The 13,912-nt window shown below is 50.8% G+C and overlaps 1 protein-coding gene across 3 annotated transcripts in view; it reads right to left on the bottom strand.

Annotated features, from left to right (window-relative positions):
* Positions 1-6,538: 6,538 nt before the first annotated feature.
* Positions 6,539-13,912, bottom strand: part of EGFLAM (EGF like, fibronectin type III and laminin G domains) — a 200,753-nt gene continuing 193,379 nt past the window's right edge. For all 3 annotated transcript variants that reach the window (XM_047729084.1, XM_047729085.1, XM_047729086.1), the window contains 3 exons: positions 11,582-11,665; positions 8,533-8,636; positions 6,539-7,727 (listed from right to left, as the gene is read on the bottom strand). In XM_047729084.1, the coding sequence (XP_047585040.1) occupies positions 7,573-7,727; positions 8,533-8,636; positions 11,582-11,665 (343 nt within the window). In that variant the 3' untranslated portion in view covers positions 6,539-7,572. The remainder of the gene's footprint in view (positions 7,728-8,532; positions 8,637-11,581; positions 11,666-13,912) is intronic.

Raw genomic sequence — 13,912 nt, 5'->3', positions numbered from 1 at the left:
GTACGGATAGTTTATTTGAATTTCCTATTCTTTATTCTTTATTGAATTCCTTCGTTTATTCATTTATAAAACCAGTGATAGTTTTCATTAAACAGTGGATGACTTTGAAAGCCAGGCAAAGGTGTTTGGGGTTGATTTGGTTGGGACGGTTGGGACTAAAAACCCAGCACTCAAGCTTGGCACCATGAGCCACTGGTACCCTCTACTCAAGCACTCCCTTGAGCACGCAACTTCTCTGTGCCATAAAACATGGTCTTTTCCTACCAACTGAATAATGAAGACTCCAGCCTAATGCAGAGTTCTGCTGCTCACATGCTACTTCCTCTGAGATGACGGGGTAGCCAGCAAGCTCGGAGTGGGGACCGCTCAGGGCTCATGCTGGGTGGTCCCTGGAAAAGGCAGCTGCCTGGCTCAGGTTCCCCTGGTCCTCAGGGCACCCACACCAACTGCCGAACTCCATCCTGAGCCCTTAGGCATTGCTAAGGATCTTTGCACCCAAGGGAAACAGGACTTTCAGGAACTGTCATAGGGATTTTGAAATATTTTGATGCTCACTGGGAATAGAAGTCCCTTTATCCTAGGAGTCTTTGACTCCCTAGTGCAGGGACATAGCAGATGGTGGCACATTCTTTAACAAGAGACACGCGACAGGAAGGCTGTCTTAGGCGAACGGATCTGGTTTCCAGGGCAGTTCTGTGTGGAGGCGCACGGCGGGCATGGAGGGTTGATGAGCTGTAGTCGGCAGAATTCCAAGATGGTCCTCAGGATTCCCAGCACTGGCTGCACAGGCCTGCTACCATCCCCATTGCCTGGAGTGTGAGCCCGACCCAAGTGAAGGAGACAAGACCTCGTGCTGTGATTAGGTTACTCATTAATCGACTTGCTTAATAAAAAGGAAGATCATCTGGGGTGGGCCTGACCTAATCAACAGGTCTCGCAAGAGGGACTGGGTCTTGCAGAAAGAGAGTCTCCTGGCTTTGAAGGGGCAGGTGGCCCGTGAGCCTGTCAGACGAGACCACAGCCCTGGCCGACACCTGGATTTCAGGAGCCGAGTCTTATCTATCCTTCATCCTCTCCCCCGTGTCTCCTCCAGGGGTTGGTTTCCACACAGCAAATCCTCAGGAAATGTTCACAAAGCAAATGTGCGCTGGCACATGTCAGGGGATGGGGGCACTAACACAATGTTGGTGAGGACCCAGATCACTCTGCCTCCTTCCATTCTGATAGCCCCAACAGCCCTGCACAAACCAAAGGGCTCCAGGCTGCCAGGCCAGAGGCAGTCATGTCACCGTGAATAAGACCCCAGCCCTTGGCAAATCATTTGAGCTCCCCAGCCCTGTTTGGGGGACTAGATCGGACCATCAGTCAGCTTCCTTCATTCAAGAGGTTGTACAAGTATGGCCCATATTCTGCTCTGACAGTCTCTCCTGTCACACCCACGCTCCCCCAGCTGCCCTGTGAGCTGAAGTCCAGTGGGAATACAGGACATCTGCAGCCAGGGCCCAGGTCCCCTCCACACTCTCTCGGTCTGACACCTCCCTCCCCTGGCCTCCACCTTCCTGAAGCCCATTTCCTGATAGGGCTTTCTGCAGCTCAGTCTGTGGCCTGGTGCCTATTACTTTTGTTGCTAAATGAGGCTATTTGAGCACATTTCTTGAGCTCCCCTGACCGTCCTTCTCAGAGACATTCCAATCCAAGTCATCTTCTAGCTAATTCAGAGCTGCAGCCCCATCACCGGGCTGTCCCAGGAGGCTGTAGCCCCGGGCTGGGCCCTTGCTTGGAGGTGGCAGCTGGGACACTGGGGGAGGTCATACTGCGTGCTAGAAATTTCTCTTTGTAAACCACTTGGATCTTAAATAGGTCAGTGAGACAAAGACAGAAAGCAGCCACCTCATGCCAAAGACTGAGACACAGTGTTCCTCTCACGTCCTTCCAGGAAAAGACAAGTGCTCTTGGAGCCATGCACTTTCTAGGACCAAAGAAGTCTCCACAAGGGGAGGCAGGAGGAGGAGGAGTGGTGGGGAGTGTTTCCTGCTGCCGGCCCTGTGCTCTCAGTTCTTGGCTTGACCGGGGCTAGGCCAGGGCCCAGGGGAGCACACTGCTGCTTGGAAATACTTCGCAACAACTCCCCTGAGTTCTGGAGGTTATTTGTGGAGGGGAAGGTGAAGGAGAGAAGGGAAAACACTTCAAATCCAGACCTCATGGCATACCGTGAGTCCCCAAATCCCACTCAGACCGAGTGGCTCTGGTTTCTACTTCCAGAGTCCTTGAGATAAGAGAACTTTGGAAGAAGGCAGACTTGGAGCTCTGATGAGAAACTGGCAATCAGACACTTGGGTACCAGCCTCTGCCCAAATCCCCTTACCCACAGGCCTGTGCTGCCGGTCACAGCCAACCTGAAGAAGCCCAGAGGGCACCGAACAATCCTGGGATCCTTGGGCCGGTCGCGTCTGACTGCAGATCCAGGTCAGGGGGAGGAAAGCTCCACAAGGAAGCGTCATGGCTGTGTCCTCATGGTAGGACCAGGGCAAGTCGCCCGGTCTTCCTGGCCAGCTTCTGTCCTCCCAAGCCGAACAAGCCGTGCCCGTCAGCTCCGGCTGTCATCAGAGGAGGGCTGTCATTAAGCTTCCACGTGTGAACGTGGGGCTGGAGCGCAACGGCTGACAGGGGCCATCCCAGAGGCCGGTCCCGGTGGTCGCCAGAATACAGCCACCTGCAAGCTGGAACTTCCGGACCACAGCCTGTCACCTCCACCGAGACCCACCAGCTTCAGGGGCCTGCCTTCAGACGTCGCGCTCCCCTGACTCACTGGGCTGAGGCAGGGCCCTTCTTCTTCCCTTGTCTGTCTCGTGTGTGCTGTACAAAAACCCAGCGATGAGGCCGCTGCGTGATCCACGCTCTCCACCTTGGGAATAAGCCACTCGGGAGTGGCCTGAGGGACCACACGTCCCTTGTTTGGGATTCTGACCTTGATGCCATTCCTGCCTTTGGTGAGCTCACCACACAGCCCGATCAGCAAAGGGTCCGGGCACACCCCGACCCCTACCTCCTGCCGCAAGGACAGCTCCCGAGTGCGTGGCTGGGCCGGAGCTGAAAGGGGCCATAAAGGGAATAGGGAGTAGCTAATGCTTTGTCCAGACCACTCTCCTAAAAGATGAATCGTCCTTCTACTTGGAGCTGGAATTCTCTGCCTTGATTTTCCCCCAGCTGCTGGGCCTCTGCAGGCTGCCCCCCAGCCCTCCCCTCCCAAAGAGGAACAGCCTTCTGGGGTGGGGGTTTGGCTGTCAGAGCTGAGAGAGGTTGGGAGCTGCTCCTCCTCCCAATTCTTCTTCCTTTGGGAACTCTCAGTGCTAAAAACAAGCTTTCTGAGAACCATATTTTTCTGGGTTAAAGGTGAAAAATGCAGCATTTCCTCCAAGTGGAAAGCACTGGGCCGGCCAGCTCCGGGCACATTTCCGAGAGCCTTCCTCCCACTCAGGGAGGAGGCAGCTCGCTTGCAAGGGGGAGAAGCGATGAGGTGGGCGGTGAAGGGAAGGCGAGGCGGGAAGTTGGAAGGAAAGCGCCCGTTCCTCTGAAGCCCGGGCGGTTCGCGTCCGGCAACCTGAGGCCTGTTTGTGTTGGCGCAGGCCTGGAGGCTGGAACAGGACCGGGTCCGGAAAAGAAAAGCAAAGAAGAGGGTGGGAGAGCAGGGCAACCATTCAGAGCGGTGCCCGACGGCCGGGGTCATCAAGCTGCCACTCACGGGCTTCTGGGACAGTGTGGGGACAAAGAAGACCCCACAGACCTTCCTGAGAGAAATCCCGCAACCGGGCTTAGAGGAAAGGTGTGGCTGTGAAGTCAGTTTTAATAGGAACAGCAAGAACACCCCGGTCCTCACCCCCCCGCACCAACCAGCCATCCTTGCTTAGGGCACACGGAAGTCTGAGGGATTTTCTCAGATCCTGCCCGTGGACAAAAGGTGGTTTTTAGGAACCTGGGCCTCCTGATAGCCCTCCCGGGCAGGACAGGGATGACATTAATCTCCGAGCTCCCTGGCTTGCAAACCTCTCTAGGGAGCCCAGGGCCCAGGCAGGTTCTTCAATATTCTCTCAACAGAGCCACTTCCCAAAAGCTAGGGCACAAATCCTATCACCCTGCTAGGCCCCCCTCCTCAGAATAATAGCATGGCCGCCAAGGATTGGGCAACAGGTAGAAGCAGAAGGCACAGGGCACAACAGGAGCAGCCGGAGGAGGGACGGATGCTGCCCCCTGGGCCCCGCCTGGCTGGGAGGCTGCTGACTACTTCACAGACCCCCCCCCTCCCACCCCTCCGGAAGACCGTGGCCTGCGGGGCCACCTCCCCCTGATCACAGCATCTCTCTCAACAGCCTATGGCTGCTGTGCAGGAGGATGGCCTTAATGGCCTGGAACTTGCACCCTGGCTATGCCCGGCCCTTTGCTGGGTGACCTCTTCTCCCCTGCAGAGACCCAGTCTGTTTCTTCCTCTCTTCAGTCCATGCACTTCGACTGACAGGATGTGGCAGAAGGGACATGTGCAGTCCCAAAAGTAGGCTGTCAAAGGCCTTACACCTTGACTTGAATTTCTTTGCCCTCCTCTCTAGTGACAAGGGCATGTCAGCCTATCCCTTGGGCCCGCGACAAGGATAAGAGCCACAGGGAGCAGACTCAAGTCAGCTCACCATCCCAGCCAAGGCCATCCTAAATGAGCCAATTGCCGCACACGTGAACAGGTCCATCGGAGACCCGAAGAACCACCTGGTCAAGCCCCGCAGAGATCAGCCGAGCCGCCACACTGACCACTGGGGGCCTGTGAGCAATACACCCTTCCTGCCGTTCTGTGATGTGTAGCGTGCAGGCTTCTGTGGCGGTAGATAACGGACTTAGACAGGACCCAAAGCACCCACAGAGCCAGCCCGAGCTTGCCTCAGCTCTATCTCCTACCCCTGAATCCCAGCCCAAGTCCTCCACTTCAGAATGCCATTTGTACCCCCACAACCACCTCCCCTATAAATTCATCCCAGATCTCCCAGATCTTGTCCACCACGAGGGGGAGAGCTCTGCTTCTGTCTGGGATGTACTTTCCATGTGCTCTGACTCTGAGCCCTCAGTGACCGCTCCTCTGGGGTCACTGTACTCTGCTGTCCTCTTGTCAGCAGGATCTCCCTGGCCCCCAGCCCACCATGGGGTCACCCCTCCTCACGCCTCTGCATCCCACCCAGCCGGGGAAGGTGGCCCACAATTCTCATCAGCTTCAACACACCCCTCCCAGGTCCCGGTTCCTGAGTCATCGCATTTTTGTCCAGAAAACACCTGCAGGGAGCAGCAGCTCTTCTACAGCACAACCCTCCTGGCTTGGGCTCAGCTGCATATTTGGCTAAAATTGCAACATTTTGTTTGTTTGGGGCTTGGGGGGATTGTGGTTTTTTTTTTTTTGTGGCTGGAGGCAATGGATTCAGACTGAGCTATGAAAGCAGCCCCGCTCTATTTTGGGAAGTACGGATCCTGGCAGCCTCCAAGGAAGGGGTGTGGAGGTGAGGGTGTTTGGGAGGTGGCAAAACCCGCTTTCTAAGACATCCTGACACAGAACCTTCTGATCGATGCCCTGAAGGGGACAGAGAATGCAGACATGTTGGATTAAGGAATGTGATATGCGGGGCGGAGGAAACAGCACAAAAGAATTGTGCAAAGACATCAAAGTCCATGAAGAGTTCAGGACACCATGTAGGCTAGAGATTGAAGGGTACAGGAATACATATAACAGTATGATAATTCTGTATTTTCTAAGCTGAATGCTAGTGGGAAGACTTTGCGATTAACTGAACTAGATAACAAAACAAACAAAAAAGACAACAAACACCCCACTTTCTACCACGAGGCTTTCCTGCACACCGCACTCCCCAGCGGACACCGGGCAGAGCAAAGGAATTACCAGGACTGCCGCTGTTTCGATCGCCATCCTTATGACCATCGTTGCTGTGGTTCCTCCTCCGGGAGGGAGGATCCTGGTCATCGGAGGTCCCAGAGGCAAGAGGTAGAAGGCTGAAGTGCGAGTTTCAGCCCGTCTCTAGTTTACTTGTTCATTTTTCAGAATTCTCAAAGTGCTTAGCACGGTGCTTCGCCCAAAGCTCAAAGTCTTCGCTAAACGCAGGCTGCACACGCCAGACTTGAGTCATGATGGACTAATTATAGGCTCTTCCGTGATTGGGACCCGATTTCCCTCCTCTTCGGGGACAGTGTTCAGCTCACCTTTCCCTTAGTAAGTCCCATCCTGGGGACCTGCCAGTGAGCCAGCTGTCTGCAGGGTCACCGCCGAGGGCTCGGAGCCAGCAGCCCGCTTCCTGGGTACTTGCCCGGACGCTTATACCACGCTGAGGACATCCCCGCCCCAGAATGGCCTCAGAACCACCAACTGTGAGACTCCACTCACAGGGATCATGTCTAGAGCTTCTAATTGTATCGGTGTCCACCTGTGGACACGGCTTCTGCAAGCATCAGTAACATCTCCCCCAAATGAATAAAAGACTGAACACATGAGTTCTAGCCTTCTTCATATTCTTTATTTAGGTTCACTATAGTCATTCCCCCTCTCTTAAAGCAAAAAAGACAGTGGCCCCCAACTCTGTAACCCATGTGCCTGCTGATCTGCTTTTTTTGGAAGCTTCATGTTCATCTCCTTGAGCCGTCCTCATTAACCGCAAGAGAAGAGTCGGCTTCCCCAAGCTGCCCCAGCAAGTGTACTATCCCACTCTGACTGATGCCACGAGGGGCCCAAATAAGTCTCTCCGGGGGGGATATCTTTAGGAAGTGTGCAAAGAATTCAGTGTTGTCCGCACAAACTTGGAAAGTGTACTGTGTGGATAATCTGCAGCTATAAAAATATACACATACAAAAAGACAGCTACAAAATCATGGTGCCCCATTGTCTTCGACTTGCATTATAAAAAGTAGGGAGTTTCCCACTACAGGTAAACGTCGGTGGAGGGCAGCATTATGACTGGAACTCCGTGCCTAGGCTCCCCTCCTCCTGATTCTCATGGAATAGTCAGAGCACACTGACCCCAGCCACTGAGGACTGGAAGGGATTACTCCTATTCATTCCAGGGCCAAGGTGAGCAATTCAAAGTTCAAGGTCAAATAGTCATTTTGCTGTCAGTAAGAGTGTCATGAATCAGGAAAGGAGGGAAGTATTTTAATACTGCCCTGTGGGTCTCTATTTTTTTTTTCTTTCTTTTTATATGCACCATGAATCACAACACAGTCATTGAGCTACAGCAGAAGGCTCTGGAATTCGCATTGATGTGTGATCTCTGGCAGCTGCTACACATTCAATGGACAAAATTCGACGCTTCCTACACAGAGGATTCTGTTGGGTTTGGCCCACAGAGTGTCCGCAGGAAAGGCCACACAGGGACTTCTGTCTTGGATCTAGTCTCTCATCAGGGGGTACGTTCTCCTTGATGAGAAGACACACACCTGGTCCCCGTGCCACTGTGGCTGGCATCAGGCAGGGTCTCAGGGCCCCGGGGATTCTCAGCACAGAAGGCTGTGTCCCTTGAGCAAGGCCAGCCGGTGTTACTTGGCTCCACAAGTGTTGATGTTTTTTCCATCCACGGCGTCTTCCACGAGGGAAATGTGGTAATCAGTGGACAGGGTGAAATGAGAAATGCAGCCCACGAGGCCCCGCATGTATTGCCTGTTAGTGTGCAGAGCGATCTCCTTCATCCCACCTGCCGGGAAGCAAGAGGGTGATGGGGTGAGCCAGAGGGGAGCAGGTCTCGCTAGGAAGCTGGAGCATTTACTGACCAAGATGCCCCTCGGCTGACAGGATGAGTGAAGGCTGTAAGCGCCTCCAGCTGCTCAGTGCAGAGCATCCGTCTAACTAACAGTAGCCCTTGAAGGAGCAGACAGACTTGTGTCAACCTGACAAACAACCAGGGGCTATTAATACCCGCCTCACGCAGCCCGCTGACCCAAAGGACTCAGGTCAAGCCAAATAGGACCTGGTAAATTTTGAAATGTTGTGTGACGGCAACAGAATGTACCAGGTGCTTAAAGGTGATGTCATCTCAGCCCGAAGGAAACACACTGATACTGAAAGCTTTCAATTAAGTTCACTTTTAGGAAATATCATTGGGGTAGAGATCTATTTTTGTGTTTCTGTGTCTGCAGTAGTGGTTTCTCAACTATTTACAGAAGCACTACTCATTCTGATTTTGAGAGGGAGCAAGAAGGATCCTCCTTCCTCAGAGGGAATTCTCGGGGCTATATCGGGCAGGTTCTCGTTCTATAAACAAGAAAAGCACGGTTTTCCTGGTGGACCAGCCCAAAGCACAACAGCGTCCAAGTGCTTCCTGCCCCCTCAGCCATGAGTCCAAAGTTCAGAAAATAGAAGAACAGAACATCTGGCAAGCTTCCCAATTTCCAAGTGTTTGATCCAGTGACGTGCACCTCTTTGGGGGAACCCCACCATGACAAATGGCGGCCTAGCAAGAAGACCGGGGCGTAATTTAGATTTGGTCAGAGGTCACTTACCCACATACAGAGCGCCGTTGATGTTCAGCTGCCTCATCATGCCGGGCGATTTGCCTGTTCTGGCCCCATAGTCATCCACGGTTATCTTTCCGGATTGGCCATCCCTGTAGAAACCACCATTTTTGGAGCTTCATTCAATTATTCATTCATTTCAATAAAACTCTATTTAAGTCCATCTACTCTGTGCCAGGCACTAGGCTAAATGATGGAGGTGTAAAGAATGAGAGAAAAAAAGATTCCTGGCCCTTAGGAGTTTAGGGTTTCCTGAGGCAAACAAAAAAATTTGAAGTGTACATGACAACACTGTGTCACGGCTCCACAGCAGAGGAATGCCAGGATGCTGTGGAATGCAGGAGAAGGAGAGAGGGTCAGGGGAAGCTTCAGAGGAGACTCTGTCTGAGGTGAGCTTCGAAGGCTGGGGAGGTCAGGTGAAGGAGGAGGGTAACGCAAACAGGAAGTGGCGATGCCAAAGAAAGAAAAGATGGGGCTGGTGCAGGTTGGGCATAGAGAATTCTGGAGGTGGGAGGAGAGTGGCCAGAAGCAGATGGTGAAAAGCATTTCTCCTGAAGGGAGCCAAAGAACAGAACCGTAAGGGGAGGAGTGGGGGGGACATGGGGACACATGGTGAGTTCGAACACTACTCTAAGCAAAATGGGAAGTCAATGAAGGAGGTTTTGTAGGTAGAGAGGATTACTCTTGGAGAGGACACAGAATGGCTGAGGAGTTTCTAAAGAATCCAGAGAGTCACCAAAAAGTGACTCTGGGGACAGTGGAGTGGAAGTGTTTATATGTGACAAGGCCTTTGCCATTTTCTAAGCTGGTTTCCAAAACTATTCAGTCCCAGGGACCTTCTTCAAAAAATCACCTCTGTTTGCACAGTTCTTGGTGGGTTGTACCAACCCAGGCTGCACATTTTTTTTTTTTAGGAGTTCATTACTGATCTTCTAATATTCTTATTTTATAGCAAACTGTTCTTGTTTCTTGGATCACTAGCCTCTCTTCTCTGACAACAGTAATATGTTTTATCATTTTCTCATTCAAGTCTCTGTCCCCATCAAATTGCTTTGTTATGTTGACTTGTTCTGATATCTGTCTTTTACATCGGAGACTTTTTCAAATGCCTAGCGACTCCTGACATCTACTTCACAGTTAAGAGAAAAAGCCCTGGGGGGCCTGGGGGGCTCAGTGGTTAAGCATCCAACTCTTGATTTTGGCTCAGGTCCTGATCTCAGGGTTGTGAGATCAAGCCCCACCACAGACTCTGCACTCAGCAGGGCGTCCACCGAAACTCACTCCCCCCCCCCCAACCTCTGCCCCTCCTCCTCCTTGTGTGCACACTCTCTAAAATAAATAAAATCTTTAAAAAAGGTAAAAAAGTACTACAAAGCAGGTTAGAAGCTCTATGTGCAGGATGGGTTCTGCTGACTGGGTGGGGCTTCATGTGCTGGGATCTGCTCAACCATTTTCCTGGGGGACACATGAACTTTCTTCTTTCCTTGCTGGTGGGATAGGCCTGGCTCCCAGCATTCTGGAATCTCACTGGGGGCAGAATTATGGGGTTATGGGGTTCTTAATATTCAACATGTGAGCTTGCACACAGCCCCCAGCTTCACACAGTGGCCCAGTGTTTAGTATTTAGTATTTAGTTATGGCTGGCTAGTTCCACCAGCTCAGAACCTTATTTCTCTTTCTCTAGGGAATTGCCTTTCATTATTTTCTGCTGGGTAGGGAAAGGGCAGTGTGCCAGCTAGATGAGGTAGAAAAGGGGCTTGGGTTCTAACTCCTCAGGTAAATTTAAGTAAAGTTTTTAAAGCCAATCTTCCCATTTTTAGCTCCTCTTTCACCTTCCAGAAGTTCCTGGCTCTGCCCTTTTTTGGGGAGACCCAATAATATAAATCTGGCTGGCCAGGCCTCATGTCTTGGTAGCAACCCTTCTAGTGATGAGCTGTAGAGAGAATTCTGTTCTGCCTCACCCTTGAGACCGTACACTGCCTCCCCACTTCGGATAGGCTTTCTTAGAATCTCATACCTGAATGCCATGAGGGGCAATGCCCCCAACAGCTTGCATTGCCTGACCTGCCTTTCCCACCCTTCTCACCATTACTCCAAAAAATTCCATCCCCCCACCACTTTATTTCATCTAAGAATTTTTCATTTTTTTATATCTCTGAAATGAGGCTATTATGTCTTATAATTGGTGGCATCTTAGGTTTGAAAATAACATGGCATCAACTTCTAAGGTAGTAAGTGATGGACAGGAGAGTGAGGTTACTCTGACCACAGCCTATACATGAGCTGAGGTGGAAACTGACCACAGCAGCCCCATGGTTCCCCAGCCTCGCTCACGACCTCCCCCACGAGCCCCCCCAGGAAGGGCTATGGCAAATGCTCAGGAAACATGAACCACAGACTCTATTCAGCTCAGTTCCTGGAACCTTCCTCTAACATGGCACGAATGACATTTTCTTACAGAGCTAAGTTTGGGCCTGCTCTTTGGTTTCTCAGAATATACTGTTAAGAATATGGACAGAGGTAGTAAAACTAACTTTAAAGGAATGATTCACCCGAAGTTAATCAGAAGTCAGGGTAGTGACCTCTGTGAGGGGGGAGATGTGTAATTGGGGCAGGGCACACACAGCCTCTAAAGGTGGGGTAACGTGATGTCCAAAAAAAAAAAAAAAAAAAGTGGGCAGTTGCCCACACAGTGAGATTTGAAGAATTCCTCAAAGTCCACAGGCCCTGAAATCTTATCCCACTAGAGACCTAGGTCTCAGGAGAAAGCGAGGCGCTCTTCCAGTTGAGCCATCAAAAAGTTCTTTTTCTGGAAGGTCTCTGTTGAGCGCAGAAATGGGAGCTCAGGCTCTCTGGCCTGTCAATGTTAGGGAAAAGCGAGGGGGAAGCTAAGAACAGCGGCCCAAATGACCCAGGACAGAAGCATCAGGACACCAGGCAAGGTTGGGGAGCAGGACTTTGGGGCCACAGGGACGTGGATAGGACATCCACCTCTTGGTGAGCTCCGGCTCCATCTCCCCCTGTGGTAGGGACTCACCTGACAGCCTTGACACGGTGCCACCGGCCATCACTGAAGGAGCCATTGACCATGATGGACGCCACACCACTGCCCAGGTTATAGCTAATGGCATGAGAAAAGAAGCAGACAGACAGAATCAAGTGAAGTATAGACAGGCAGGCAACCATGAACGATTCTCATTGCAAAAAATCCTTGGAACTCGGAATGTACTTTCCTTAATACAAAACAAAACAATCTTATAAAAAGCATTAGGTTTCCAGGGTAGGCCATGAATGGTCCAAAAAAAAAAAAAAATGTTTTCTTTAAAGTCTAATTGCAGTAAAATACATATAACATTAAAATTTACCACTTGAACCATTTTCAAGGGTCAGTTAACTAGTGTTGAGCATGTTCAAAACTCATTTTATCTTGCAAAACTGAAGCTCTACAGCCCTGAAATTACAACTCCTCATCCACCTTTCCCCGGCCTCAGGCAACCACCGCTTTCTGTCTCTGTGACTTTGACTATTCTCGATACCTCATGTAAGTAGAATCATGCAGTGTTTGTCTCTTGGTAAATGGCCTCTTTCATTGAGCACAAGGTCCTCAAGGTGTCTGTTGGCTGGTTTGTTGTGGCTGCATGTACAGAAGCGTCAGTCCTACAGAACCAGGAGCAGGAAGGGCTTCATCATTTGTAATGTGTTGTCCTCAGTCAAACACCGTCTCCTCAAAAACCCCAGAATGTGACCTTATTTAGAAAGAGCGTCTTTGCAGATGTAATTAGTTAAGATGAAGTCATCCTGGGTTAGGGCGGCCTTAAATCCAATATGTCCTCATAAAAGGGGAAACTTTTGGACACAGAGACATGCAGGGAGGAAGGCCACGTGAAGATGCAGGCGGAGATTGGAATGGGGCGTCTGAGAGCCAAGAAACACCCAGAATTGCCAGCAGCCACCACTGCCCGGGAGAAAGGGATAGAACATTCTTCCTCAGAGCCCCCTGAAGGAACCAAGGCTGCCAACACCTGTGTGTCAGACTTCTCTCCTCCAGAACTGTGAGCGAATACATTTCTATTGTTTTCAATATACTGTCACCCACTTTGTGGTCATTTGTTATGGCAGCGCTCAGAAACTAATACACGCATTTTCACTTTCTGAAAAACAAAACAAAACAGAACATGGCAGATGGGCTGAGCCCGAATATATCAGGAGGATCTGCCTAAAATCCTGAAGTGAATGGATGGGATTTAATTCGGCATCTTATCTGCTCCTCCCTCCCCATTTTACTCGGATAGCAGGCCCACTCAGTAGCTTTGTATTTTCTATTTCGGTTTCCAGATACTCTCATACCCTATGGGTTTCTGAAGACATGCACGTGTTGTTTACCAGAGAGAAATATCCCTCTCATTTAATAATTCTAGTTTAATTCAATTCAACAAATATTTCGTGAGTGACTACTCCAGGCTGGGCACTGGGCCAACCGCCTAGACCTCCCCCTTGATAATGTAATAAAGCCTAATGTAATCACGCTTTTCAAAGAAAATGTGTTCCACCATGGCACCTCTTTCCTCAGCTTATATCAGAGGACATGTCTCTCTGTGACTTCAATGGCCAAGAAACAGGAAAGTTGAAGGGAAACCTGGTTTAGTTACTGAGCTCTGAGAGCAGAGCAAGAAGAGAAAGCACTTGGCTTTCCCCAGGGAAAGCACGATGGATCCTTTCTGTAATCTCGGAGGCTCCAAGGAGTCCCCCAGCCTGTCAACACCGAACCAAGCACGCGACTTGGGTGACCTGGCAAGCTAGGAGACACAGCTGTCACTCTGATCCTGAAAACTTTACAGCTTCCTAATGAATTTTCCCACGTCCAGTGTCTCCTTGTAAGAGGCAGTGTGGATGTGGCGCCGGGTGGCTCAGTGGGTTAAAGCCTCTGCCTTCAGCTCAGGTCATGATCCCAGGGTCCTGATATCGAGACCCTCATCGGGCTCTCTGCTCAGCGGGGAGCCTACTTCCCCCTCTCTGTGTCTCTGCCTGCCTCTCTGCCTGCTTGTAATCTCTCTCTTTCAAATAAGTAAATAAATAAAATCTTAAAAAAAAAAAAAGTCAGCGTGGAGGTGGGATTTTCAGGTTTCATTATTTAGTGGCCAAATAACTCTTTGAAGAAATGAATGAGGATGAAGCAAGGCGGAGAGCCGATTGGCAGACACTGAGCTGAATCATCAGGGGTGGCTTTAATCAATGAAAGGCAGCGCAAGGTAACAGAAAGAGTGTGGGCACTTGGATTGGACGAGCCTGCCTTGATTCCAGGTCTTGACAAGGACCTGCTCTGTGACCTTGGCTGTTTGCCGATCACTCTGAGACTGTTTCCTCATCT

Source organism: Lutra lutra, chromosome 5 (genome assembly GCF_902655055.1).
Source record: "Lutra lutra chromosome 5, mLutLut1.2, whole genome shotgun sequence".
NCBI classification, from domain to species: Eukaryota; Metazoa; Chordata; class Mammalia; order Carnivora; family Mustelidae; genus Lutra; species Lutra lutra.
The sequence above is the reverse complement of the archived record's forward strand: the minus strand, read 5'-3'. Positions and strand labels throughout refer to the sequence as shown.